Genomic DNA, 25,220 nt, shown 5'->3' with positions numbered 1-25,220 from the left:
CCGGCCTCCCGCGTCGCCGCCAATCAGCGTGAAGGTTTCGCCTTTCCTCTCGGACTGTCTGCGAATAGCTTCAGTGCGTCCCCCAATCCCCCGCCCTACCGGAAAAGCACAGCGTGGGCGATAGTGCGCATGCTCCAGTGAGGGAGGGACTGGAAGGGGCGCGGACTCTTTCTAGGCCCTTTCCTGGAAGCCAATGGAAACTGCCGATTGAGTTGCGTCACTTGTCCTAGCAACTCCGGGCAGATTTTTTTCCCAACCACTAGCCGGGCTCTTCTGCGTCCTGTAACAGCCCGGGCCGACAGCAGCGTGGCTGTTGGTGGACGCAGGTGGCGAGGCGTTTGGAGCGGCTGGCTCAGCATGCGGTGCGCGGGCCCAGCCGCGATGGTGGCCTTTTATGCCGGGCTTTGGGTCTCTAACCTGGGGCCGGTGCTGGGCCAGGAGGCCGGGGCCGACTGTGAAGGTGAGCGGTGTGAGACCTGCTTGCATGGCGGTGGCACCGCGCTGCAGCGCAGCTGTTGTCGGCTTTGGCTTCTCCCGGCCTGGGCTATAAATAACATTTAACTCCGGAAATGTAGGCCCAGTTCCTGGTTTCCCATCGCCTTCTCCCAAGCCTGGGCAAAACTTCGATCCTGGCCCAGTGATACCTTGAGGCCGCGTTCTGGTTTTGAGGTTATTGAACTGCGGTCAAAGGTGGAGGGTTTGGATTTGGATTAGATCTTGTGCAGACCCCCTAGCTTCCGAAGACCCTGACGCTGCATTGGTTCTGCTGCAGCTGACGGGCGCGACTGGCCTCTCCCTGCACAGATGTCTTTCAAATTTAAATGTCTGATTCCCAAAAGAAAAATAAAACGCTAAATTGTCTGTAATTGAGTTGAGGTGGCTTAAACCAGAGAACGTAACTAACGTTTGTTTAGGGCTTTACAGAGAAAAGTTGCTTTACAAAGGAGTACATTAACTCCTGAAGAGGAATACCCAGCAATGATTCCTTTTCTGTTGGCAGAACCTCAGCTGTGCACTTGCAGTCTGGACACGTGAATCTAGGTTGTGCACCCCCCGCCCCCCCGCCCCCCATGCCTCTCCCTTGCAAAATCAGAGCGCTAATACCTACTTCAGAGGGTGGTTAACAAGATCAAAGAAGATAATAGCTATGCTAGCTATGCTAGCCCCTTGCTTCTGGTCTACTGTAACACTTCCATTTTTCATTCACTGAAATAGTTTATATAAGTGTATATTCTCACTTGTTTATGACCTTGGGACTCTATCCCTACTTACCAGGAAATTATAGGGTCACAATATACACTGAATACTGGATGACCGTAGTTTGTATAGTAACTTAATGAAGTCTTAAGGGTTGGAGTCCAGTTTTATGTCGGCCCTGCAATAATTAAACTTCTCTTCAGAAATTTAAAAGATCTACACGATGTTATTTTAAAACTTTGTATAGATATAGATAATTGTTCAGCTAGGTTATAATTTTGCTTAAAGATCTCTTATAACTGTGTCCTGTACATTTAAAGCAGAATTTGTGAGACATTAACAACTGATTTGATTACTTACCGATTTAATTTCTGGAGTGTCTACCTGAAAACATTTCAGATAAGCCAGAGCATCTGGACTTATTAAATGTGAAGCTTATGCCATCTTTCCTGGATTTATTAAAGCATATTGTGATTATTGCGTGTCTGACTAGACCTCATTTTCTACTGTCTTTGCCCCTCTTGCTCAGTCTGCTTCCACCAGTCTGGTGCCCTGACTGTTCTTGGACCCACCCAGGTCACTCCTGCAGTAAAGCCTTTGCACTGCCCTGCCTGGAGAGTTCTACCCCAGGCAGTCCACTAATTTTTTCTCTCCCTTAACTAAGGTCTCTGCTCAAATAGTTTATCTAAGAGGTTTTCTTTGGCCATCCATTTAGGATAATAGTATGACTTTGTCACCCTCTATCCTCATTACCATGTTTCTTTTTCTTCGCAGCCACAAGATACTTTTATTTATTCCCCCAGAATGTAATCCTTGAGGGTAAGGACTTTGTTTTTCAACAGCCTAGACCACCGTCTGGTACTTAATAATTGCTCAATGAATATTTGTTAAAAACATGAATGAGAGGCTGTTCTATTTAATGTTCTGTTCCTATTAACAGCGTTAAGAACAAGTAGGACTTCAAGCTCTAAAAGAGAACATGACTGTTCCTCTAGCTGAAAACACTGGATAAAATAAAAATGTAAAAATATTTTTTAAGTGTACCTTAGTAAGGCATACCCAGAGGCCAAAGCCAAGGTGGAAGTGGAAACTAAAAGAAGGAAAAGGAGCAGAAAGATGGCTTTTGCCATGAGGGCATTTGTTACCTAGACAATCTTAATTTAGGTTTTCATGGCTTTGGTAAAATAAAGAGAATGAAGACAAAGCCCAGGACCTTCCCAAGGTAGGAATGTAATAGTAGGTTCTCCCCCAATTCATTTGGAACCCCAAAGAGTTAGACCTTCATTTTACAAGGTGACCTGGAAATAACCACAACTCTACCCCCATCATTAGAGACTAAAAGGACTTGTGGTTCTTGAACTTTGTACCAAAAGGGAAAACAAAAATGTGTCCAGATAACTCATAATCACAACATAGCCTGCAAATGCATGGAGGCCCAAATGCACACAACCTGAGTAGTCTGAAGCATCTCAAACTGAAATTTTACTTTAAAGGGATGTTAAGCAGGCATCAGCAGATGTTGCTCTTGCCTGTAGGAATCCACCTTTAGCCCAGTCTGCAAATAATTCTGAGAGTCAAAGTCTAAAAAATAAAGCTCACATTCAGAAAAGTGGAGACTAGTGGGAGACACAACGCAGAGATTAGTGGAAAGGCTTCAGGTACTGGAATTATCAGGCACAGAATAGAAAATACATTTATGATGTTTAAAGAAAGAAAGGAAGGGACTGAACATATGAATAAAGGGTAAAAGACTATTTAAAATGTCCACCCATATTTGGAAAAATACCAGATTAAACATCTACAAATAGAAATTGAAGGGATTAACAGCAGATGAAATATAGCTGATAAAAGAATTAGTAAAAAGATTGAAGAAATTGTCTCCAAATGAATCATTGGGAGAGAAAGAAGGAAAAAAAGAGAAAATCTCAAACACAGCCAGAGAAAAAAGACTGATGACCTTCATAGGAATGGCAATGAGATTGTCAGATGATTCAACAGTGAAAGACCCAAAGTCACACAGCTAGTAATTAGTAAAGCCAGGATTTGGACCCAGCGGGTCTGGCTTCCGAGCCCCATGCACTGAATTACTACCTATACTCCTTTCTGGTGTGGTGTTGGGAACTAAATTATTTAAGGAAATTTTACAAATAAAATTGGAACAATGAAGTTGTATACAAATTATTTAGGAAGTTCTGGCTATTCTTAAAACTCTTAACTCCTCATAACATGTGTTATGTTTGTAGATAGTAATTCTCCCTTAGCCTTGCACCAAGACTAATCTGGTGTCTTTTTAATTTTTTCCCCTCCCAAATCAAGCAAATAATGTGGGATTGACTTCAGTTTTAGAAGGTGTGGATGGAACTGTTGAAAATAATGTTTCTAGCCCACTGGTAGTTTATTCCACTAAACTGACTCTAAACATTTATCATTATCTTTCTGAAAAAATTGTAGCTCTTTTCCTGCAGGTGGCATTATGCTATTTTTAAAATACTGTTTTTTCCTTTTGGGCCCTGACTGATAATTGCTTAATTGATCTGTGATGACACTTTAAAATTCTAAATTCAATTTCATTAATACTACCAAATGTTTTTAATAATTAAAAATTTTTTTAATGTTTATTTATTTTTGAGAGAGAGACAGAGCATGAACGGGGGAGAAGCAGCCAGAGAGGGAAACACAGAATTTGAAGCAGGCTCCAGGCTCCGAGCTGTCAGCACAGAGCCTGATGCAGGGTTCGAACTCATGAACTGTGAGATCACGACCTGAGCCGAAGTGGGACGCTTAATCGACTGAGCCACACGGGTGTCCCAATATTACCAGATATTGTATTGAGCATGTTGGGGATTTTTGTGAGAGTCAAAGATATTGTGGTGAGTTTTTAACATAAATTCAGAAATATTTCAAACATACAGAAAACATTTATATAACATATACTTAGGATCTAGATTGATTAAATGTTAATAATTCGCTACATTTGCTACCATTCTCTGTCTTTAAAAAAATAAAATACAATGGCTTTAGCTACCGTTTTCTTTCCATCCTTTCCAGGAGAAATGTCTGTTCTGAACTTAACGTGACTTTCTTTCCCATTTTTAAAGAGCTTTTACTATAAATGTATGTATCCACAAATAATCTATGTAATTTTTTGTGATCTTACATGTATATGATTGTACATTGTACATACTTATGTGCAACTTTTTTCACTCAACATTATTTTGGGGCAGTTATGTACATTAATAACTATAGATGTGGTTCATTCTTTTTAACTTGTCTCTAGAATTCCACTTTTTGAGTGAAATACAGCTTGTGTAACTATTCTCTCTCTGAGGTTCTGTTAGGTTCTTCCCACTTTTACATAATTTTAAGCAACGGTGCTCTGAATATTCTTATACATGTCTCCCTGAGCACATATGTGATGATTTCTCTAGGTCAAAGAACAAGAATTGCTGGGTGATAAGTTATATGTATTTCCAACTTAACTTTTCCCTACTGGACTGTGTTTTTCTTACAGATATGCAGGAGCTCTTTTATTCACCCAAAAAATACATGCCTCACATCCAATTGAGTGCTTCACTGAGGACAGAGCAATATGGCGTCAGTGGGAGAGGTGACAGAAGCTGAGGGGTGAGAAGCAGTAGAAAGTCGGGTCATCAGGGCCTGCGGGACAATCTAAAGACTGGATTAGACTCTGAGTGATATGGAAAACCATAGGAAGGTTTTGAGTGGATGCAGTAGCATAATTTGACTTATATTTTTAAAGAATCTGGTTAGAATGTTGGGAATTCAGTGGGTCAGATTATAGCAATCCTCTGGCCAAGAAATTCTAACAATGCAGGAGCAAATATAAAAATATCATAAAGGAACAAAGAGCTGACATGATAAAAAGACTTGCTAGGGCAAAATTAAAGGGGAAGAAGCAATCCTGAATGGTAAACGGAGTTTATGGTCATTTTGCCTGGATGACACTGGCCAAAGTAAAGCTAATCTTTGGTATGAGGAGGACAGAAGTCAAAGCCCAAGACTTGTTTTAAAGGGGGAGTCTACTGGGATGTTCTTCTCTGTTAATCTGGGGTTTCCAAAGCGTTACTCCCTCAGACAAACAATAAATCTAACCCATCCCTGCCCACAGAGACTGTAAGGAAAATTTCCTTGACACTGACCAGAAGAGAAGAAAGGAATAAATATATTTCTGAGAGATTATAATCACAAGATGTTCTCCGTTGGGTTTACAGCTAAAATTCACATGGATGGTTCAGTCGGTTAAGCGTCCGACTTCGGCTTAACTCATGATCTCGTGGTTCGGGGTTTCGAGCCCCATGTCAGTCTCTGTGCTGATAGCTTGGAGCCTGGAGCCTGCTTCGGATTCTGTGTTTCTGTCTCTCTCTGCCCCTCCCCTGCTTGCGCTCTCTTTCTGTTTCAAAAATAAGTAAACATTAGAAAAATTCACATCAGGGGTCCAAAAAATTATCAAGCTATCCATTTAGTTTAAAGTATTCCCCAGCTAGTGGCTCCTAAGCCTGATAAATATGAACACAATCCCTTTATGGACGTAAGGCATCTTCATTTTCGGTCTCAAATAATCTCCACAAATACATTTCAAGTGACTCTAAGTGTCATGCAGGACAAAATAAGCAGCAAAGAAATAATCAAGTGTGAAGGGGAGGTCAAGGACTCTGTTGTTCACAACAAACCTTTTATAACTCATTGACTTTAAACTAGGTGTGGGGAGTGTCAGGGAGAGGAAGAGAGGAGAGACTTGGAAACCACAAACATTCTTTAAGCGTTTTTGTTAAAGACAAGTGGGGGAATCGGGTGGTATTTTGTGGTGACGGGGGATGTGGTGTTGGGAGAGTTTCTTGTTGTTTTTAAGATGTGAGAAGTAACAGCATGTCGTGGGCCAATGGGAAAGGAGACCGGAGGGAGAGGCCAGAACGCAGGAGCAGGGAGTTGATAGGATCTCCTCGGCAAGTAGCAGGTTTGGCAAAGCTCATTCACAGAATTAAGATAGAACATGCAAGGACAGGTGTGGTAGGTGTGGTGGCAGAAGCAGGAGAGTTCCCTCCTGTTGCTTTTGTCCTCTCAGAGAAATAGGATGTAGGATCATGAGGTGGGAGTGGAGGTATCAGACAAGGTTTGAGGAGAGAGAAGCTTTGCAATCATCCCTTGGGGTGTGGGATGTAGTGTGAGAATGGTCAATGGAGTAGGGTTGTTGAGTAGCTCTGATGGCTCACTGGAAGTTAGTGGTCATGAATTTAAAGCAAGACCAGTGGACACCACTGTGTTATTTCCTCCAGCCACGTGCAGCCAGCATAGGTACAAACTGGGTGGAGAGATGGTTTGAACCAGGGTTGGGGTTTTGCTGGGTGCATACAGCAAGGGAGGGAGATGCAAGGGAGTTGAATTTGTGTGCAAAGGAGCAATTACACTGTTGACCATAGAACCTAAGCTGGGTAAGGAAGCGTGGTGACAAGGTGGAAAAATCAATGGATTGTATGTGTGGGTGGGTGTTGGGTGTTAGAGGACATGAGCTGGGAGGATAGGAGGTGATGGTCAGACAACGGGACGTTTCAGCTGAGATTATAGAGGTTATATTCATTGGTAATGACTGGACCTAAGAATATGACCATAGGGATTTTTCATGTCTTCTAGATATTAATCTTTAGTCAGTTATAGAAGTTGTAAATATCTTCCTCCAGCTGGTGGCCTGTCTTATCTTTTGTTTATGATTTTTTTGGCATTACAAAAGTGTTCAATTTTGCTGTCACCAAATGTATGATCTGTGTTTTGGGACCTTTAAGAAATCTTTCTCCATGCTAATGTCATGAAGATGCTTCCCTGGTTTTTCTTCTAGAGGTTTTGTAGTGTTGCTCTTCCCATATAAATCTCTATTCATTCACCTGGGGTTCAGGTTCGTGTGTCGTTTTAGGTAGAGATCTAAGTCTTATCTTTTTCCGCAGTAAGTTGTCTTAATATCATTTATTGACTAGTCCATTTTTTCCATCCATTGATTTTTAGCATCACTTCCATCCTATACCAACCTCCTCTAAAGGTGTCTATTTGTTTCTAGACTCTATTTGTGCATCTGTTTCTATACTAATTCTCTTGGTCTGTTTCTGTGCCATTCCCACAGTGTTTTCAGTGCTGTAGCTCTAGAAATGAATCTTGATATCTGATAACGTCTACTCCACCAACTCCCCCCTTTTTTTCTTCTTCAAACACTTCTTGGCTTTGATTTGCTCTTGTTTCTTCGTATGTATTTTTGGACCAGGTTGTCAAATCTATAAAAGTCCTATTGGGGGTTTGATTGGAATAACGTGAAATGTACAGATTTATTTAAAAATAATTACCCTCTAAGGGTGCCTGCGTGGCTCAGTTGGTGGAGCATCTGATTCCTGATTTCGGCTCAGGTCATGATCTTGTGGCTGTGAGATTGAGCCCTGCATTGGGCTCCTTGCTGAGCATGGAGCTTGGGATTCTCTCTCTCCCTCTCTCTCTGCCCCTTCCCTGCTGGTGTGCGTGTGCTCTCTCTCTCTCTCTCCAAATAAATAAACATTAAAAAAATGATTATCCTCCATAATATTGAATCTTTCCATCCATGAACAACAAGGCTTTATCTTCTCATTTCTGAGGTCTACTTTAAAGTTTTGATCAAGTTTTGTAATTTTTCCTCTAAAGCTTTGATACATTTCATTAAATTTATTCCTGGTTACACTAGAATTTTTATCATGATTGTAAATTATACCTTATTTTAAATTTGCAGTTTCCTCATCATGTCTTCTTATCACTCTGAAATTCAGCAATTTTGCATAATGTTCTCCTTATTAAGAATGTTTTTCTACAGAGACAATCATATAATTTGCAAATGATAAAATTTTTTTCCTTTCTAAATAAACATTTGTTCTGTGAGCTAAGACATCCAGTTCTATATTGAATACAAGTGTTGATAAAGGATCATTTTATTGCTAAGTAGGACACTTGCTGTAGAGTTTTTGTGGACATACTTTGTCAACTTAATGTAGTTTTTTTCTAGTCTGAGTTTGCTATGTGTCTGTATGTGTCATACTTTAATCATGAGCCAAAACTGGATTTAATCAAACACATACACATCTATTGAGATGATCATATAATAAATTGCATTACTATTCTAATTTTATTATTTTTATTTTTTAAAGTTTATTTATTTAGTTGGGGGGGGGGAGGGGCAGAAGAGAGGGAGAAAGAGAATCCCAAGCAGGCTCTGTCCTGACATGGGGCTCGAACTCACAAACTGTGAGATCATGACCTGAGCTGAGATCAAGAGTCGGATGCTTAACAGATTGAGCCACCCAGATGTCCCTGACACATATCTTTATTAATCTAACTAAACTGCTCAAAGTGTTCTTTTTCAGGTTTGCAGTTTTAGTTACCTATGGAAAATGAAGTTCTAGATCTATTATACCCACCCACGTCTGTCTCCTGCACACCCATTCCCCCATCTTATATACATTTTTTAAATGTTTATTTATTTTGAGAGAGAGAGAGAGAAACGGTGGGTGGGAGAAGCCAGAGGGAGAGAGAGAGAGAGAATCCCAAGGAGGCTCTGTGCTGTCAGTGAGGAGCTTGATTCAGGGCTCAATTCCCACAAACCATGAGATCATGACCTGAGCTGAAATTAAGAGTTGGACACTTAACCGACTGAACCACCCAAGCGCCCCCATTTTACATACATTTATATCACCATTTTGGATAAAAATAAATCTCAGGGTTTATATTGTTGTGCCCACGTAAATATCATTCACAGGTGAGTTATCTAGTGCACCAGGATTTCATCTTCCATGAACATCTTTCTCCCCTTGAATTGAAACTAGCCTCAATTTTTCTTTGAATAATTTTTATTTCAATCATTAATTTATCTTCACATTTTTTTTTCCTGATAGAACTGAAAATCATCTCTGAACATGTTAACTACATCAGGTAGTCTATTGGTTTGGTTTTCTTTTAAAAACTTAAGTTGAATGCTTAATCATTAATTTTCCATTTTTTTTACTGAAAGATACATACTTTATGTTATGAATTTCCTTAGAAGTACTGACTTAACTATAGTCCTTAAGTTTTATATACAGCATTTTTATTGGAATTAAGTACTAAAAATTGGACATTCCTATCACTACTTTTTCTTTGACCCATGGGTTAGTTAGAAGTGTGTATTTAAAAAATTTCCAGGCATACAAGAGGATGGACACTGAGTTGTATCATGTTATTTTTGTTACTGATTTCTAATTATATTCAGGGAAGGTGGCCTGCTTGGTACAGAGTTTTTGGTACTTGTTGAGACCTGCTTTTTTGCTTACTACCTGGCAAATTAATGTGAATATTGCATATTTTCTTCATAAGAATTTCTCTAATTTGGGGGAGAAGAGTTCTATATGTTATAAGGTCAAATTTGTGAATAGTGCTCAAATGTTTAATGTCCTTATTAACTTTTGGTCGATTTGATCAAATAATTGCTGAGAGAGTGTTCAACCATCTATTTTTATTGTGAATTTGTCAATTTCTTCTTATAATTCTATAAGGATTTTCTATATTATTAGGCTATGTTATTGGCTATTCATTAGTTCAGAACTTTATTTATTTTTTTGGTATTTCTGGTAAGTGCTTCATTTTCTGATTAGTAGTGACTGTTGTTATTCTCAAAAAGTGCTTTACAGAGCTAAAGTAGATTTTGGTTAGCCTTTTTCAGGCATATCTTTTTATTTTTAAAGTTTCTTCAATTTTGTTGTTTTTTGTTTTTTCAAACTCTTTGCTGTAGCCTCATACTTTTTACGTGACTCTTATATTCAGCATATAATTGAATTTTTAATAGTTTTACTCTGAAAAATCCTGTTCTAAAAAGGAGAGTTTAATACATTCATACTTATTGTAATCAGTGATATATTTGGATGTTTTTCTCCTACTTAATTTTGTGAGTATTTAAAAACTTATTGTGCTTCTTTCTTTCTTTCTTTCTTTCTTTCTTTCTTTCTTTCTCTTTCCTGCCTTCTAGTGGACTGATAAATGTTTTAACAATCCTTCCCCATGCCCTGCACCAATACTGATCTGAAAGTAATCTTTATATTACTTATACTTTTAGTTATTACCCTTACATTGTTAACATGATTAGTTGGCTAAAAATTATTATGACTTAACCAGAATGTTTCTCTACCCTCTTCCTGGGTGGTAAAGGATCTTAGGAAGTTTCACATGAATTCTCCTTTATTTTCCATCTTATGTGTTGGGATTGTCCTGCATTTGGATTTTACCCTATGTTTATACCCCTACATGCTCATTATTATTGTTTACATAGTTAATCTTGATTTAGATTTTTCTCCCACTTGCCATTCTCTTTTCTCACATTACTTCTTGTGATGTGTTTCTCCTTTCTGGATTTTGCCTCCTTCTTCCTGCATTTTATCTTTTAGCGGGGCTCTTAAAGTGCTTTGTACATAGGATGCTCAATAAATATTTATTAAAAAAATTAACTTAATCAAATGCAATAGTTTAAACTACACTAGGTGTCTAGTTTGTATATTAGGGTGATCGGTAGATCTTGCCTCATTTACCAGACCGCTAGATAATCAGACACTTGATTATTAGGGATGGGGGACAGAGCACATTACCTGGTTTTTGTTAATACCATGAATCAAGAGAGGGATAGAGAGCACCCAGGGCCTTAGCACTCTCCACTCTTCCTTAGTATGTTTCTCTAGAATTCTCTCTTTTTTTAAGTTTTCTTTTTTAACATTTATTTATTTTTGAGACAAAGAGAGGTAGAGAATGAGCAGGGGAGGGGGAGAGAGAGAGAGAGATACAGAATCTGAAGCAGGCTCCAGGCTCTGAGCTGTTTGTTAGCACAGAGCCCGACGCGGAGCTTGAACTCACAAACTGCAAAACCATGACCTGAGTTGAAGTTGGACGCTCAACCGGCTGAGCCACCCAGGCGCCCCTCTCTAGAATTCTTTCTGAATCTAGTGCCACTGTTTTCCAGCATAAGCTTCTGGCCTCCATTTTCTTCTTTCCTACTTGGACCAGACACTTGCCCCATCTGAGAAAGCCACATGGAAAGCAGCTTCCTCCTAGGGCAGAGGTACCTACTGGCTAAGTGTGTAGGGCCCAGGTCAGATGAGCAGGGATTTCATTCCCTCTCTAGCACTTATTAGGCAAGTTAACTGACCACTCTTTGACTCAGCTATCTCATCTGTAAAATAAGGATAGTAATGCAATTATATCCACACTTTGTTGTGAGACTTGAATGGGTTAATAATATACATTCGAACAGTGCTAACACCTGTTAAGTACAACCTTAAGTACGGTTGTTGTTGTTGCCTGTGCCACTTCTCAGCTCCCTCCACCCCTTCGCTGGCTCTGGATGCTGAGATTGAATATGATTGTTCAGTTTGGAGTTTCATGTAGGTCCATGATGATAGAACATACAGACATATGCAGACGACCAAGGGGTTTCATATAAGATATGTATTCAGGTTTTCCTCTGTGCTTTAAACAAAGCTGTCCCAAGCATCATATCCTACATAAAGCTATATTTTCTTTAAGGGTTAAATTTTGAGGGAAAATTCTCATTTTAGGTTCAACTTGATTCCAAAGATTGATTCATTTATTGATTCAATAAGTATTATTCAAGGCCCAATACTAAGTTAATAGCTATAGGCCCCAAACCATTCTTTTTTTTTTTTTTTTAATGGTTATTTATTTATTTTGAGAGAAAGAGAGAGAGCACACAAACAGGGGAGGGGCAGAGAGAGGAAGAGAGAGAATCCCAAGCAGGCTCTGTGCTGAGAGTGGTGCTTGATTCCATGAACTATGAGATCATGACCTGAGGCAACATCCAGACACTTAACTGACTGAGCCACCAAGGTGCCCCTGGCCCCAAACCATTCTTACTTACAATTTGAATCCATTGTCATAATGTGTTGAATCATATTTAACTTTTTTATTTGATGAGTGGGACACCCACATAGGTGTGGTAATAGTTATATTAAACATAAATACATAATTTCTTTGATTCTTCTAGTATGTAAAGAATTCCTGAACCGATTCTATAACTCCCTGATAGCCAGAGGAGTCAGCTTTTCCCTGGACACCATAGAAAAGGAATTGGTCAGCTTTTGCTTGGATGTCAAAGGAAAAGAAAACCGCCTGGTATGGTACATTTTCACCTTTCATTTTTTCCCTTATGCTTGAAGAAAAGTGTTAATGGCTTCGATTCTCATCTTAGTCTTAATGTCTCCTGCTTAGATGCTTGCCTCAAGGATGTTCACTGTAGATAGCAAGCAGAAATTGATCTTCCAGTGAAGTGTACTCATGTATTTTCATCTAGAACGTATCTGGTTTCATTTTGCTTTCTGAATAAACCATAGGCAACCAGTTCCATGTTTTAAGTCAATTCACACAAATTCCTAATGACAAATTTCTGTCCTGGGTTGAGTGGGTAGACTTTCTCTTTCTTATCAAGACTATTACAGGGGTGCCTGGGTGGCTCGGTCAGTTGGGTGTCCGACTTCGGTTCAGGTCATGGTCTCACAGTTTGTGGGTTCGAGCCCCGTGTCAGGCTCTGTGCTGACAGCTTGGAGCCTGGAGCCTGCTTCGGTTTCTGTGTCTCCCTCCCTCTCTGTTCCTCCCCTGCTCATGCTCTGTCTCTCTCTCTCTCCTTCAAAAATAAATAAAAACATTTAAAAAAAATTGAAAAAAAAGACTATTAGTGAAACCTATCAAAACATTTTTATAACATCATTCATAACTAATTCTTCATATTATTTTATAATGGTGTTTTCTGAGTATACAAAGATGACTTATTTCAACATAGTGTTTCACTTCACTACAGACAATTGTAGGCCAATTCATTTCGCCTAGAATTTTCGTGTTCAATTTGTCAGTTAAATCTGCATTGTTGACTGTTCACCACTGACACATTGTAAACCTCTCAGCATTTATTTGTGCCATTAAGTTTCATATTTTTAAATGAAAGTGCTTAAGTTGGGCAGCTGGGAAGGCAGCATAGCATGATGGGGAAGGGTATGGACTCTAGAGCCACAATGGTAGATTTTTCCATTCTGTCTCTTCTGCTTGCCAGCTGGGTGACCTTCAGTTGGCTTGGGTGTAAAATGGAGATAATTATAGTACTTACTTCACAGGATTGTTGTGAGAATTCACTAAGTTAAGACCTTTAAAGCCCCGGGAGCAGTGAGAGCAGCAGCACCTGACACAGAGAAAACACTTAGCAAGTGTCAGCCCTTATTAGTCTTTGAGCATCGTGTGAATCGCAGGGCACTTCTAATTAACATGATCACGGGGATGGAATCATTTGTTTTCTGGTGTCTTAGTCAGCAGGGGTTAAAATTTAATAGCTGGGCCATGAAAACTAGGTTAACCTCTCTCTCACTTCTCTGAACTATATTAACTTTTTTCCGTCACCCAGCGACACTAAATTATCTTTGTTCTCCGTCAGTGCTATTATCTGGGAGCGACGAAAGATGCAGCCACAAAGATCCTAAGTGAGGTCGCTCGCCCAATGAGCGTGCATATGCCTGCAACAAAGATTTGTGAGAAGCTTAAGAAGATGGACAGCCAGATCTGTGAGCTGAAATATGGTATAATGGAGTCAAATGTATTTTTCCACTATGTCCAGAGCATTGCCAATTCTCTACACCGAGGGCCCTGTTTCTAAAACGTGAATGTGGGAAGAGAAGGCATTCTCCGCTGGCCAGTAGGTCGCTGGGCTGCTGAATGGTGCCTAGCGACATCCGAGCTCCTTTGGGGGAACGGAAAGGAGTAAAGCGCAATCAGCACTAGGTAGAACCGCCAACCCAGATAGCAACGTTTAATCTCTTACCTCACCAAGGCAAGGCCGACTATGTCTGTCAAGGAAAAATTCAAAATGTAAAGGGAGCAGCTACTCATAGTAAGCTCTTAAGGCAAAACTCTGCATCGATTCCAAGGTGATGTCAGGACTTTGCGGTTTTAAATACGACTATGACTTGTTCCCCTAGATTCGTCTGTCATTCTGCCGGGTTTACATTTTAGGAAGTAGGTTATTCACATCAAGTCAGGTTTTGCTTGATGAAGTAACCTTATCGAGGGTGCCTAAAATAAACAGTGAAGAACAGAAGAAGATGTCCTATTTAAAACAGTATCCTTGGCCTTATGAATTCCACAGATATAGATCTATTCTTACACAGTACTGAGGATTTGTATCTGGGCCAGCCTTTTGGGTACACTGAATAGGTGTGATAAAAGCCATCCCTCCCTTAGTCTATCCTTAACACCTGAGATTCTACCAGGCGAGACTCATTTCTTTTGCTTAAGTCATTTTTTTTTTTTTATGTTGCATATCCACTGTAGTATTGTAAACTACCTAAGTAATTAGCATCCAACTCTGAATTACCTTGGTCTTATTTTCCAAGATAGCTGTGTAACATGCCTATGCACCAGAGCAACATAGCTGGCTTTAACTAGGTTTAAGTTCGGAAGATACCAAAGGCAACCTATTTCTCAATTTTTTTGCCAAGGACAGGCTCTCATCTCCAAGGTAGTGATTATGGGGAAGGCATCCATTTTTATTGGCTTCCAAGTAATGAAGTAGAGGCAGGAATCACTGAGTCCATATAAACAATATTCACAGAAGGGACAAACTATGCTGATTCTTTCATTTGCCAGATGTATTTTGAGCAATGTCTGCTATATTCAAGGGATCCTACTTGGCTCCTTGAATAATAGAAAAATCAGTCAGATATTATTGAGAAGAAACACATACTTACTAATGTTTTCGCAGTGATGGCCACTAGAGGCCCTTGGGGAGCCATAAACTAGCTTTAATTTTGGTATCAACATTTTCCTTACTGTTTTAGGGTTACAGAGTTTTTCCTGTTTTAAAATTAATGCCAGAAGCCAAGTTCTCTAGAAAAACTCAAAGATACTACTGACACTAGCAAGAAAGTTTTTTCTCCCCCTCAATCATTTATTTATTTATTTTTTCAATCATTTATTTTGACTGGACTACTAGTTCTAAATTCTCTTTCCCAGCTTATTGTTGGCAGGAAAGTTGAGATTGAACAGGGTCTTTGAATTGTGGTATATTAATAATTTGAGCTATCAAAGCTTCTATGTTTAAAGGTATTTTGTTAAGTCAGCCATGAAATTAACAAACAAGGTAAGTGTAGAGTGGATCATGTTTTCAATTAGAAAGGTGTCATTTGGTTTTTGACCCGAAAGAAGGTTTTTGCTATCTCTCTCTCTCTTTCTTGTTTTTTTTTTTTTTTTAAGAATGGGGATCACTATAAAAATATAAGCGTTCTCGGGAGCACAGAGTGTAGCTGACCCTCCAAATAAAAAAAAGTTTGAAAATGTCAGCTTTTATTATTTTATTTTTATTTTTTCCTCATTTATTGAGACTTAATTGACATAAACATTGTGTAAGTTTAAGGCATGTACCATGTCGATTTGAAACACTTATATATTGCAGTATCACCACTGTGTTAGCTAACACCTCCATCATGCCTTACGATAACCATACCTTTTTTGTAATGAGAACATTTAAGATGCACTCTCTCAGTAACTTTCAAGTGTATAATACAACGTTATTAACATAATTACCACGATGTACATTTTAGATCCCCCGAGTTTGTACCCTTTGGCCAACCTCTTCGGCCAATTTCTCCACCCCCCAGCCCCTGGTAACCACCATTCTACTCTCTGTTTCTGTTAGTCTGGCTTTTTGACATTCTGTGTATAAGTGATACCATAGAGTATTTGTCTTTCTCTGTCTTATTTCACCTAGCATAATGTGCTCAAAGTCCATTCATATTGTTGCAAGGAGCAGCGTTTCTTTTCTCACGGCTGAATAACACTTCATTGTATGTATATACGTTTGTATCAAACACAGACACAGAGCACATCTTCTTTATCCATTCATCTATTGACACTTAGGTTGTTTCCATATCTTCGCTACTCTGAAAAATGCTGCAACGAACATGAGAGTGCAGATCTCTCTTTCACATCCTGTTTTCATTTTCTTTTGATATATACCTAGAAGTGGGATTGCTGAATCACTTGGTAGTTCTTTTAATTTTTAAAGGAACCACCGTACCATTTTCCATAGTGACTGTACTAACTTACACTACCACCAACGGTGATTTTTTCCAAATCATTTCCAATACTTGCTGTCTCTTAGGTTTTTGATGACAGCCATTTTAACAGGTGTGAGGTGAAATCTCATTGTAGTGTTGTTCTGCATGTTCCTTATGATTAGTGACGTTGAGCACCTTATCATGTACCTGTTGGCCATTTGTATGTCTTCTTTGGGAAAACTGTCCATGTCTATTCAGTTCCTCTGCCAATTTTTTGATCAGATTGTTTAAATTTTTTTTGCTGTAGAGTTGTATGAGTTCTTTATATATTTTGGATAGTCACCCCTTATCACATATATGATTTTCAAATATTTTCTCTCATTACATAACTTGTTATTTATTTTGTTGATGGCTTCTTGGCTGTGCAGAAACTTTTTAGTTTGATATGGTCCCACTTACTGATTTTTGATTTTGTTGTTGTGCTTTGGTGTCATATCCAAAAAATCGCTGCCAAGACCAATATCAAGGAGACTTTCCCTAGGTTTTCTTCCAGGATTTTTATAGTTTCAGATCTGATGTTTAATTCTTCAATCCATTTCAAGTTAATATTCATGAGTGGTGAAAGCCAAGGGTCCAGTTTCATTTTTCTTCATGTGGTTATCCAGTTTTCCAAACACCATTTATCGAAGAGACTATTCTTTCCCCATTGCATATTCTTGGCTCCTTTGTCAAATCTTAGTTGACCGTATATGCAAGGGCTTATTTCTGGGCTTTTGATACTGATGGGATTTTGGAGTGATGGTGCGGATCAGGAGCCAATGGCCCAGAAGGAATTCTTGAGACATCTTTGGTGCAAAAAGGTGATTTTATTAAAGCATGGGGACAGGACCTGTGGGCAGATAGAGCTGCATTGGGGTTGTGAAGAGCGACTGGTTATATACTATGAAGATGGGGGAGGTAAAGTCAAAAGGGAGGCCTCCAGAAAGACGTTGATATGCTAAAGAGGACTCCTAAGATACCTGAGGCTTTGCTATTGTCAAGCTAAGGTTATTTTCCCTCTAGTAAGGCATTAACATTAAGACACCAGGGAGTTCCTGGAGAAATGTTCTACTCTGTATTTGCTTCAAGTATTTGTCAATGGGCTGCAGGTTATAAAGACATTTAATGTCATTTATATTTTCTTCTTCTTCTTTGTTCCCCATATCACTGCGGAGGGGAGGGTGATGTTAATGCTCCAGGAAACTGAGTCAGTCTATGGATTTCTGGAGGCTAAGCTATTGATAAGATTGCCTTTTTCTTGTAATTTTCTAAAACATCTATAAACTGATGGAGACTCCTATGTCGCATGACTGTGAACTCTATCACTGGCTCTACCACTGGCTTTTTTTTTTTTTTTTTTGCCTTTGTTCTTGGGCAGCCAGGAGTGCCTGAGGAATATCACGCATATCCCACCTGGGGGGAGGGGGTATTGTTAGGTAGTGCCCAGCCCTCAGCTTGCCTTATGCTCTCTCATCAATACTACTCCACTGGTATGTGTATGTGTCTGCTTTTATGCCGGTACCACCCTGCTTTATTATAGCTTTGTAGTATGGTTTGGAATCAGGAAGTGTGATGCTTCCAGCTTTGTTCTTTCTGAGGATTGCTTTGGCTAATCTAGGTCTTTAGTGTCTCCGTACAGATTGAGTTGTTGTTTTTTTTTTTTTTCTTTTTTTTTTCTTTCTTTCTTTCTTTCTTTCTTTCTTTCTTTCTTTTTTTTTTTTTTTTTTTGTGAAAAATGCCAGTGGAATTTTGACAGGGATTGCATTAAATCTGTAGATGGCTTGGGGTAGGATGGGCATTGTAACAATATTAATCTTCTGATCCATGAACATGGGATGTCTTTCCATTTGTGTCCTCTTTAATTTATTTCATCAAAGTACTGTAGTTTTCAGTGTATAGATCTTTCGCCTCCTTGGTTAAATTAATTCCTAAGTATAAAGTGCCACTTTTACACTTGAGCACACTTACTGGAAATTTTTGATAAATCACTTGACCACTATGTTAGGTTGTTAAAAGGCTTTTAAATGCCGTGTTTATTATGCAGGGAAAAAGGAAAGGGCTCCTCAAGAGAAGTCAAGCTGTAAAACTCCTGTGCTGCTACCAATTGTTTAATAAGCAAGCTTAAATATTGTATCCATGTTCAAGCACATGCCTGTCATGGGGCAGGGGGAAGGGGATTTGCCGCTGGAAGGAAAGAATTTCCTCTTTCTGATGGGGAAATTATGAGTATGTCATAGATGAGCTTATTTTTTTTTCTTTTTCTTTTTGAGTTTGGCAATAGAGAAGTAGTTGAGTTCTTGACATTTTCTGCAGATAGTCTGTAAATGAAAACAGTAGTCTTTCTCCAGGAGTTAGTTGTTAACAAGAGTCGATAGCAAGAAGGTAAGGAACCAGATTGGCCGGCACTAAGGCACTAGCATGAGAGAAGTGGGTATATCCCAAAGGACCGGAAAGGAATGCTGTGATGATTTTGTAATCCCAGTAGGGGCAGAGGACCAAGTGAGTTCAAGCAGAGAACCGAAACAATTAAGGATCAATGAGAATGTTCTTAATTTTATTCACGCGTTTTGGTTTCTTTGCATTCGTATTTAAAAACTCTTGACAGTGCTTTGTAATAGGTGTGCCCCTCTGTTTTAATGCAGACATATCTTCGTACAGAAAGTGAACCGTCACTTTCTAGTTAATTACGACGGAGGGCTTTCGATCGGCCACACTCAAGGCCACCCCAAGGCATTGCAGTTTATCAATCCCCTTCTTTTTTCCTGGGGAAGAACGATTAGGAGGCAGCACAGTGGTTTTAGTAATTACGATCTTGAGAAGCCATGGAGTGGTCGCAAATACCGCAAAGCTACCCACGCCCCTGTCTTGGAGCAAGTTATAATTTCCTGGAGAGCAAGTTTAATAGAACGCAAATGATGCCACTAGCTTTGTAGATAACACATTTTCCTTAGGTAGATCTTGGTTTCCATAGAAATTGGAAGTGTTTCCCACTTTGGAACAAAGGGTAGTCGGCACTAAGATAAGTAACACCACTGGCCTTTCTAGGTGTTTCACAGTTGTTTTGGTTTTTTAAAAAATGTGCTTCCCCCCCCCACCCCCCACCCCTTTCTGTCGTTTAGAAAAGCAGTTGGACCTGGCATCAGTGGACCTATCAAAGATGAGAGTAGCGGAGCTGAAACAGATACTGCGCAGCTGGGGCGAGGAGTGCAGAGCCTGTGCGGAAAAAACCGACTACGTGGATCTGATCACAGAACTGGCCCCCAAGTATGCAGCGGCGCCCCCCAAATCAGAGCTCTGACCCTCGGGCGCCGCCCACGCGCCCTTGATGGGAGACACAGTGACTCTGCAGGATACGGACTTGTGGGTTAGGAGTAACCGGGAGCTGCGCTGTATGTGGTCTCATACTTTTTGTTTTGCTAATACAACCAATCAAGGCTTGCTTACGGGGGTTGTAATTAAAATGTAATATCAGTGGCATCTTACATTTGCAGTGTGCAAAAACCTGAAAGTGCCTTTCTCATAATGTTTGGGAGGATTGTATGTATGTCATCGTCCGTTTCCTTAAAATTGGGAAACGCGAACGACTGAAAAATGGATGAAGTTGAGTCCAAGAAGGAAAACAGTGCCCAGAGGTCCCCCCTCTGTGCACTAACTTTTAATTAAATATATTGGTTTAGGGTAAAAGAACAATGTTTGGTTTACCTAACTCCCACCTTCAACCCTAAGCAATAACACGGCATAATCAAAAGATTTTGAAGAGTAAACTGTGTATTTTCAACTGCACATCAGTCTACATTCTGGCTCTGTTTGGTATCATGTGGGAGGGCAGGAGGCACTACTTGAAATGAGGGTTTCCCAAAAGAATACCTATTTAAACCTACCGAAAGCAAATAGATGGAGAATCCAAGCAAGTATAGCCAACGTTTCAGCAAACCGTATCAACGCTCAGGCTGTTGATTGAACCAAGCTCAAGGTGTTTTCTACTCCTTTCTACCACGTGTTAGACAAGCTTTTGCCAGAGGGCTAAAGCCTGGGAAAAGGGCCTGCAGGCAACATAGAGCTCTATGGTTCTTTATCAGCTGTCAATTGTAAAATCGTTCTTGGCTCTATTTTCTGGCCACTAAGAGCAAGAACCCCAGTGTACAGAGGCTGACTCCTGCATGGAAGGTGGAGGCAGGGAAGGGCTGCACAGCAGCTCAAGGGAACTTTCTGGGGTGACGGGAATGTCGTATATCTTGACTGGGGTGGTGGTGACATGGATGAATATGACTGTGAAACTCATCCAGTAGTATAATTAAGATCTGGACATTTTATTGTATATAAATTTTATCTAAAATACTGCTTTAAAAAAGTATTTGAAAATTCCCTGGACTTACTGATTCAAAATGTCTCGCTCATTTAAAGAATTGGGCTTACAGGGGTGCCTGGGTGGCTCAAGTCGGTGGGGCCTTGGACTTCAGCTCAGGTCATGATCTCACGGTCCGTGAGTTTGAGTCCCGCATCGGGCTCTGTGCTGACAGCCTGGAGCCTGGAGCCTGCTTCGGGTTCTGTGTCTCCCTCTCTCTCTGCCTCTCCCCATCTCATGCTCTCTCTCTCAAAAATAAATAAAACTGGAAAAAAATTTAAAAAGATAAATAAAGAATTGCACTTACTGGGAGTCATTTTGGTGAGTGGAGGATAAATTTTCCAGACTGAATGTATATGTTGAAAGTATAATTTTCAGGTTCAAATGCTGCACAGCTAAACAAATTTTCAGTTAGGCAGCTAGGACATAACCGAACTTGTCAGAGAAATGGTGGTTAGTAACTTAAAATTGAGAATAAAAAAACTTTAGTGTAATACATGGCCAAAAGAGTTTCTGTTTCTGAATTTCGGCAGCTTGATCATTATGTGTAAATGACTCTACCTTATTATGAATTATATTTTTAAAAAGCCCAAATTTAGGTGTTTACTTTTTGTAACCTGTATATTTGTTTTTCTTTAGTGCATTTTGAGAAACTTATCATTTGAAAACAGAAACTTATCATTTGAAAGCAGTTTGATGTCTGAATTCAAAATCAGGGCATATTTTTCAGTGTCATTTTTTCAGGATATAAATCTAGGTAATAAGAACAGGGCCCAGCAGTTCATTCAAATCCATGATGTTTGGTCTGGCTTTTCAAAGAGCATTTACTCTATGTTAGTGCCACTGAAACTTTCCAACTGTGCACAGAAGTCACCTGGTGGGGGGGATCTTGTTAAAATGTGGACTCTGATTCAGGAGGCCTGGGCGTGGGGTGGGGGGTGGGGGCCGCGGGGGGGAGCTGAGACTGCTTCTCTTTCTTTTAAAAAAAAAAATTTTTTTTAACATTTATTCATTTTAGAGAGAGCACAGGTAGGGGAGGGGCAGAGAGAGAGGAAGACAGAATCCAAAGCAGGCTCCAGGCTGTGAGCTGTCAGCATAGAGCCCAATGTGGGGCTTGAACTCAGCAACTGCAAGATCATGACCTGAGCCGAAGTCGGATGTTTAACTGACTGAGCCACCCAGGTGCCCCTAGACTTTGCTTTTCTAACAAGCCCCTAAGTGATGCCTGTGCTGCTCTGTCACACTTTAAGTGGACCCTGCCGTTGATTTATTGTCTTCAACCGCCAATCTCAATCAGTTGGGTTTTTGACAGAGCTGAATATAACAACAACAACAACAACAACAACAACAACAACAACAACACAAATGACAATAAATGCACAAGAGTTGATTCTCTTATGTGGAAGTCCAGAGATAGCTGGTCTAAGTAAACACGGCAGTGCCACGAACTTATTAGGGATTTAGTTCTTACCTTTTTGCTTTACATCAGAGGGGCATGTTCCATCCTTAACCCATGGTCTAAGTTGGCTCTGGAGCTCCTTTTTCCAGAAGGGAGAAGGCTGCAAAGAACTGCCTTTAAGCTGAGCCAGACTTTTGAGGGCAGCCTTCAGCCCTTCCCTTCCTCTCACCCCTTCCCCACCCGAAGGTCCACTTCCATTCAGCACTTTGCTTATAGGTGATTGATCAGAACTTAAGCACTTGCCAAACCTAGCTGCAAGGGAGTTTGGGAAATAACATCCTTTGGTTGGGTTCATGGCTGCCCAAGTAAAATCAGGATTCTTTTTTCACTGAGGAAGAAGAAATAGTTTGTGGCCACAAGCCATCTCTGCCACACAGCATAAATATTTTGTTCACATGAATCTTGGTTGTAATTCCCGGTTATTAGACCCTGAATAACTCTTCCTCCTTACTATTTGCTTCTTTTGTAAATGTAGGCAATTATGTCTTTCTTTCTCTTTCTGGTTTGACAAGAAGCAACTACTGTTTTTCTATTGTATTTTCACTTTATTTTTTTAAAACATTTTTTGTTAAAGTTTATTTATTTATTTTGAAAGAGACAGCGCATGAGCAGGGGAGGGGCAGAGAGGGAAAGAGAGTCCCAAGCAGGTTCCGCGTTGTAAGTGCAGAGCCTGATGGGGGGCTCAAACCCATGACACTTTGAGATCATGACCTGAACTGAAACCAAGAGTCATATGCTCAACTGACTGAGCCACCCTGGTGCCCCTATTTTCATTTTAAATTGCTTCCTCTCTCATTGTGTGTGTATACATGTGCAATTTTTGTTGTTTTTAGCTATAATCGATAAACACACAAGACTTTTTTCTTTTGTTTTTGAGAGAGAGAGGGTGCGAGTGAGGGGCAGAGAGAGAGAGAGAGAGGGAGACAGAAGCGGGGCTCACTTAGATTGGGGCATGAGTTCTTCCATGTGGGACTCGAACTCAGGAAGCATGAGATCACAACCTGAGCTGAAGTCAGATGCTTAAAGACTGAGCCACCCAGGCGTGCCCCCCACCCCCTCCAAAATCTACAAATCGGGCATTCTGACAAAAGTGACAAAACTCTGGACTAAAAATGTTCATTTAAACAGCAGCAGTCTGGGGCAGACATTATTCCTGATCTATTCTGGATTTCAAAATGTCCAAGCAGATGACCCTTTAATTTGATGGCTAAATACACATGGGAGATGAGATCTAACATTTATAAGGTGTAGTTTCTTGAGTACGGATATTTGTCATCCACATTCCACTAAAGAGTGTTAAATTTAGAACAAATTAGATTGGTGTACAGGATAAGAAAATATTTGATTATCAGATCCTTAAAAAACAGCAGAGCCTGTTGTGATCCAGAAGCTCCATCTACGGGTTTGAGCAGCTCTTTGGAAGTGTCTTTTCTAAGCAGACGGCTCAGTTTGTTATCTTCCAGACTCATCCAGAAGAAGTGACTGTCAAGTGCCTATCCTTTCACAGGGTATTTGAAATAAAACAGTGCCACCAAACATGAAACGGAACAGGGGGATTAGCAGCATATACTGCGTTTTGGGGTTGTTTTCGGTATGCTTTTCACGGATAAAAATTTTCAGAATTTGGCATTGTGCAGGCACGCTTGGTGCTGAGTTTCTAAAGCTCACCAGGATTTGAATGAAAGCTGTAACGTGTAAGACAGAAAAATTAAAAATTAAACTGTGAGAATTGACAGAGGTAAGGTTGTTACTTGCCACTGAGGTGGATCACTTTTAGGGCAGTGTTTTTTGTTTTTTTTTTTTGTTTTTTTTAAATTTTTAAATGTTATTTAAATCCAAGTTAGTTAATTTATAGTGCCATAATGATTTCAGGAGTAGAACCCAGTGATTCATCACCTACCTATAAAACCCAGTGCTCATCCCAACAACATGCCCTCCTCTTAATCCCCGTCACCCATTTAGCCCATGCCCACCCGCCTCCCCTCCAGCAACCCTCAGTTTGTTCTCCGGATTTAAGAGTCTCTAATGGTTTGCCTCCCTCTCTCCTTATCTTACGTTTCCTTCTTCAGGGCACTATTTTTTTTTTTTTTTTTTAAAGCTTCTCAGGTAAGATTTCCCTGTGAGGCTGTCATAGTTACTTTACAGATAATTCTGGCAGTTCCCTCCCAGCCGGGGTGGTGTGGGACACTCACCCTGTGCAGAGGGGCTCTTCCTCAAGTTGACCTTGCAAGCTACCATACCTGGGAACATAGAGCTGCTTATTAAGATACTGTGTATTAGTTGGTTATACGTGTGAGACATAGATTAATCTGCGTTTAGAACAAAAGAAGGGAAAAAAAAGAACACATAAAGACGTATCAATACAGGTCCTCAATCCATTACCGAAATACTTGGAGCTAGGTGTTCTTGGAATCCACCATTTGTCAGATTTTGGAAAGACAGGATGGGGCATATGCTAATTATTTCATAATCACCTAGGGGCTTGGGGCAGCACCCACAAAACCCTCTCATAGACCCAGGTCGGGCTTTGTCATCTGAAGGAGATGAATCAGGTGCTGCTCGTCAAATGAGGTACGAAAAAGTACCTTTTATTTTCACAGCCTTTTGGATTTCTGGATCTTGGATGAGAGATTGTGGCACAGTAATTCTGTGGTGACTCCAATCTAGGTGTTATCAATCATTAATTAAGACTTTGGGTCTTCTCTGATAAAACCTCTACCTCCCATAGACTAGTCTCTCTTGGATAGAACTTCTTTCTCCTAGGAAGGAGTTGAAAAGCACCTGAGAGCCTCACAAAATTAGGACTCCAGGTGCTTTGCTTCCTTTTTCTTTTTCTTTTTTTGTAGCGATAGAGACAGCACAAGCTGGGGAGGGGCAGAGAGAGGGAGACACAGAATCAGAAGCAGGCTCCAGGATCTGAGCTGTCAGCACAGAGCCCGATGCGGGGCTCGAACTCACAGACCGCAAGATCATGACTGACTGAGCCACCCAGGTGCCCCAAGCCTTGCTTCCTTCTTTTGGCCACACGCCTTTCTGGACCATGGCACAGGGTCAGCATTAAATAGCCATCGAGGAAATTCGCTCA

General features: G+C 40.2%; 1 protein-coding gene across 3 annotated transcripts; it reads left to right on the top strand.

Annotated features, from left to right (window-relative positions):
* The first annotated feature begins 14 nt into the window (after positions 1–14).
* CDNF (cerebral dopamine neurotrophic factor) lies at positions 15–20,114 on the top strand. 3 transcript variants are annotated; one of them, XM_042944973.1, is made up of 6 exons: positions 389–460; positions 4,709–4,821; positions 9,114–9,150; positions 12,242–12,369; positions 13,676–13,817; positions 19,451–20,114. In XM_042944973.1, exons 3-6 carry the CDS (start codon positions 9,135–9,137, stop codon positions 19,627–19,629), a joined length of 465 nt encoding a protein of 154 aa, XP_042800907.1. In that variant the 5' UTR covers positions 389–460; positions 4,709–4,821; positions 9,114–9,134; the 3' UTR covers positions 19,630–20,114. The 3 variants fall into 3 exon arrangements, with proteins under 3 accessions (XP_042800905.1, XP_042800907.1, XP_042800906.1); XM_042944972.1 differs by lacking the exon at positions 389–460 and adding an exon at positions 3,951–4,067; XM_042944971.1 differs by lacking the exons at positions 4,709–4,821; positions 9,114–9,150 and having other exon boundaries at positions 15–460.
* Positions 20,115–25,220: the final 5,106 nt, after the last annotated feature.

Source organism: Panthera leo, chromosome B4 (assembly GCF_018350215.1).
Source record: "Panthera leo isolate Ple1 chromosome B4, P.leo_Ple1_pat1.1, whole genome shotgun sequence".
Lineage (NCBI taxonomy): Eukaryota > Metazoa > Chordata > Mammalia > Carnivora > Felidae > Panthera > Panthera leo.
This window is presented reverse-complemented; position numbering and strand designations above follow the sequence as displayed.

Excerpts from the sequence above, each read along its gene's own strand:
- CDNF (XM_042944971.1), top strand. The coding sequence starts at position 358 with ATGCGGTGCGCGGGCCCAGCCGCGATGGTGGCCTTTTATGCCGGGCTT. Across the intron at positions 461-12,241 it reads GGCCGGGGCCGACTGTGAAG|TATGTAAAGAATTCCTGAAC; the intron begins GTGAGCGGTGTG and ends TGATTCTTCTAG. Across the intron at positions 13,818-19,450 it reads GATCTGTGAGCTGAAATATG|AAAAGCAGTTGGACCTGGCA; the intron begins GTATAATGGAGT and ends TCTGTCGTTTAG.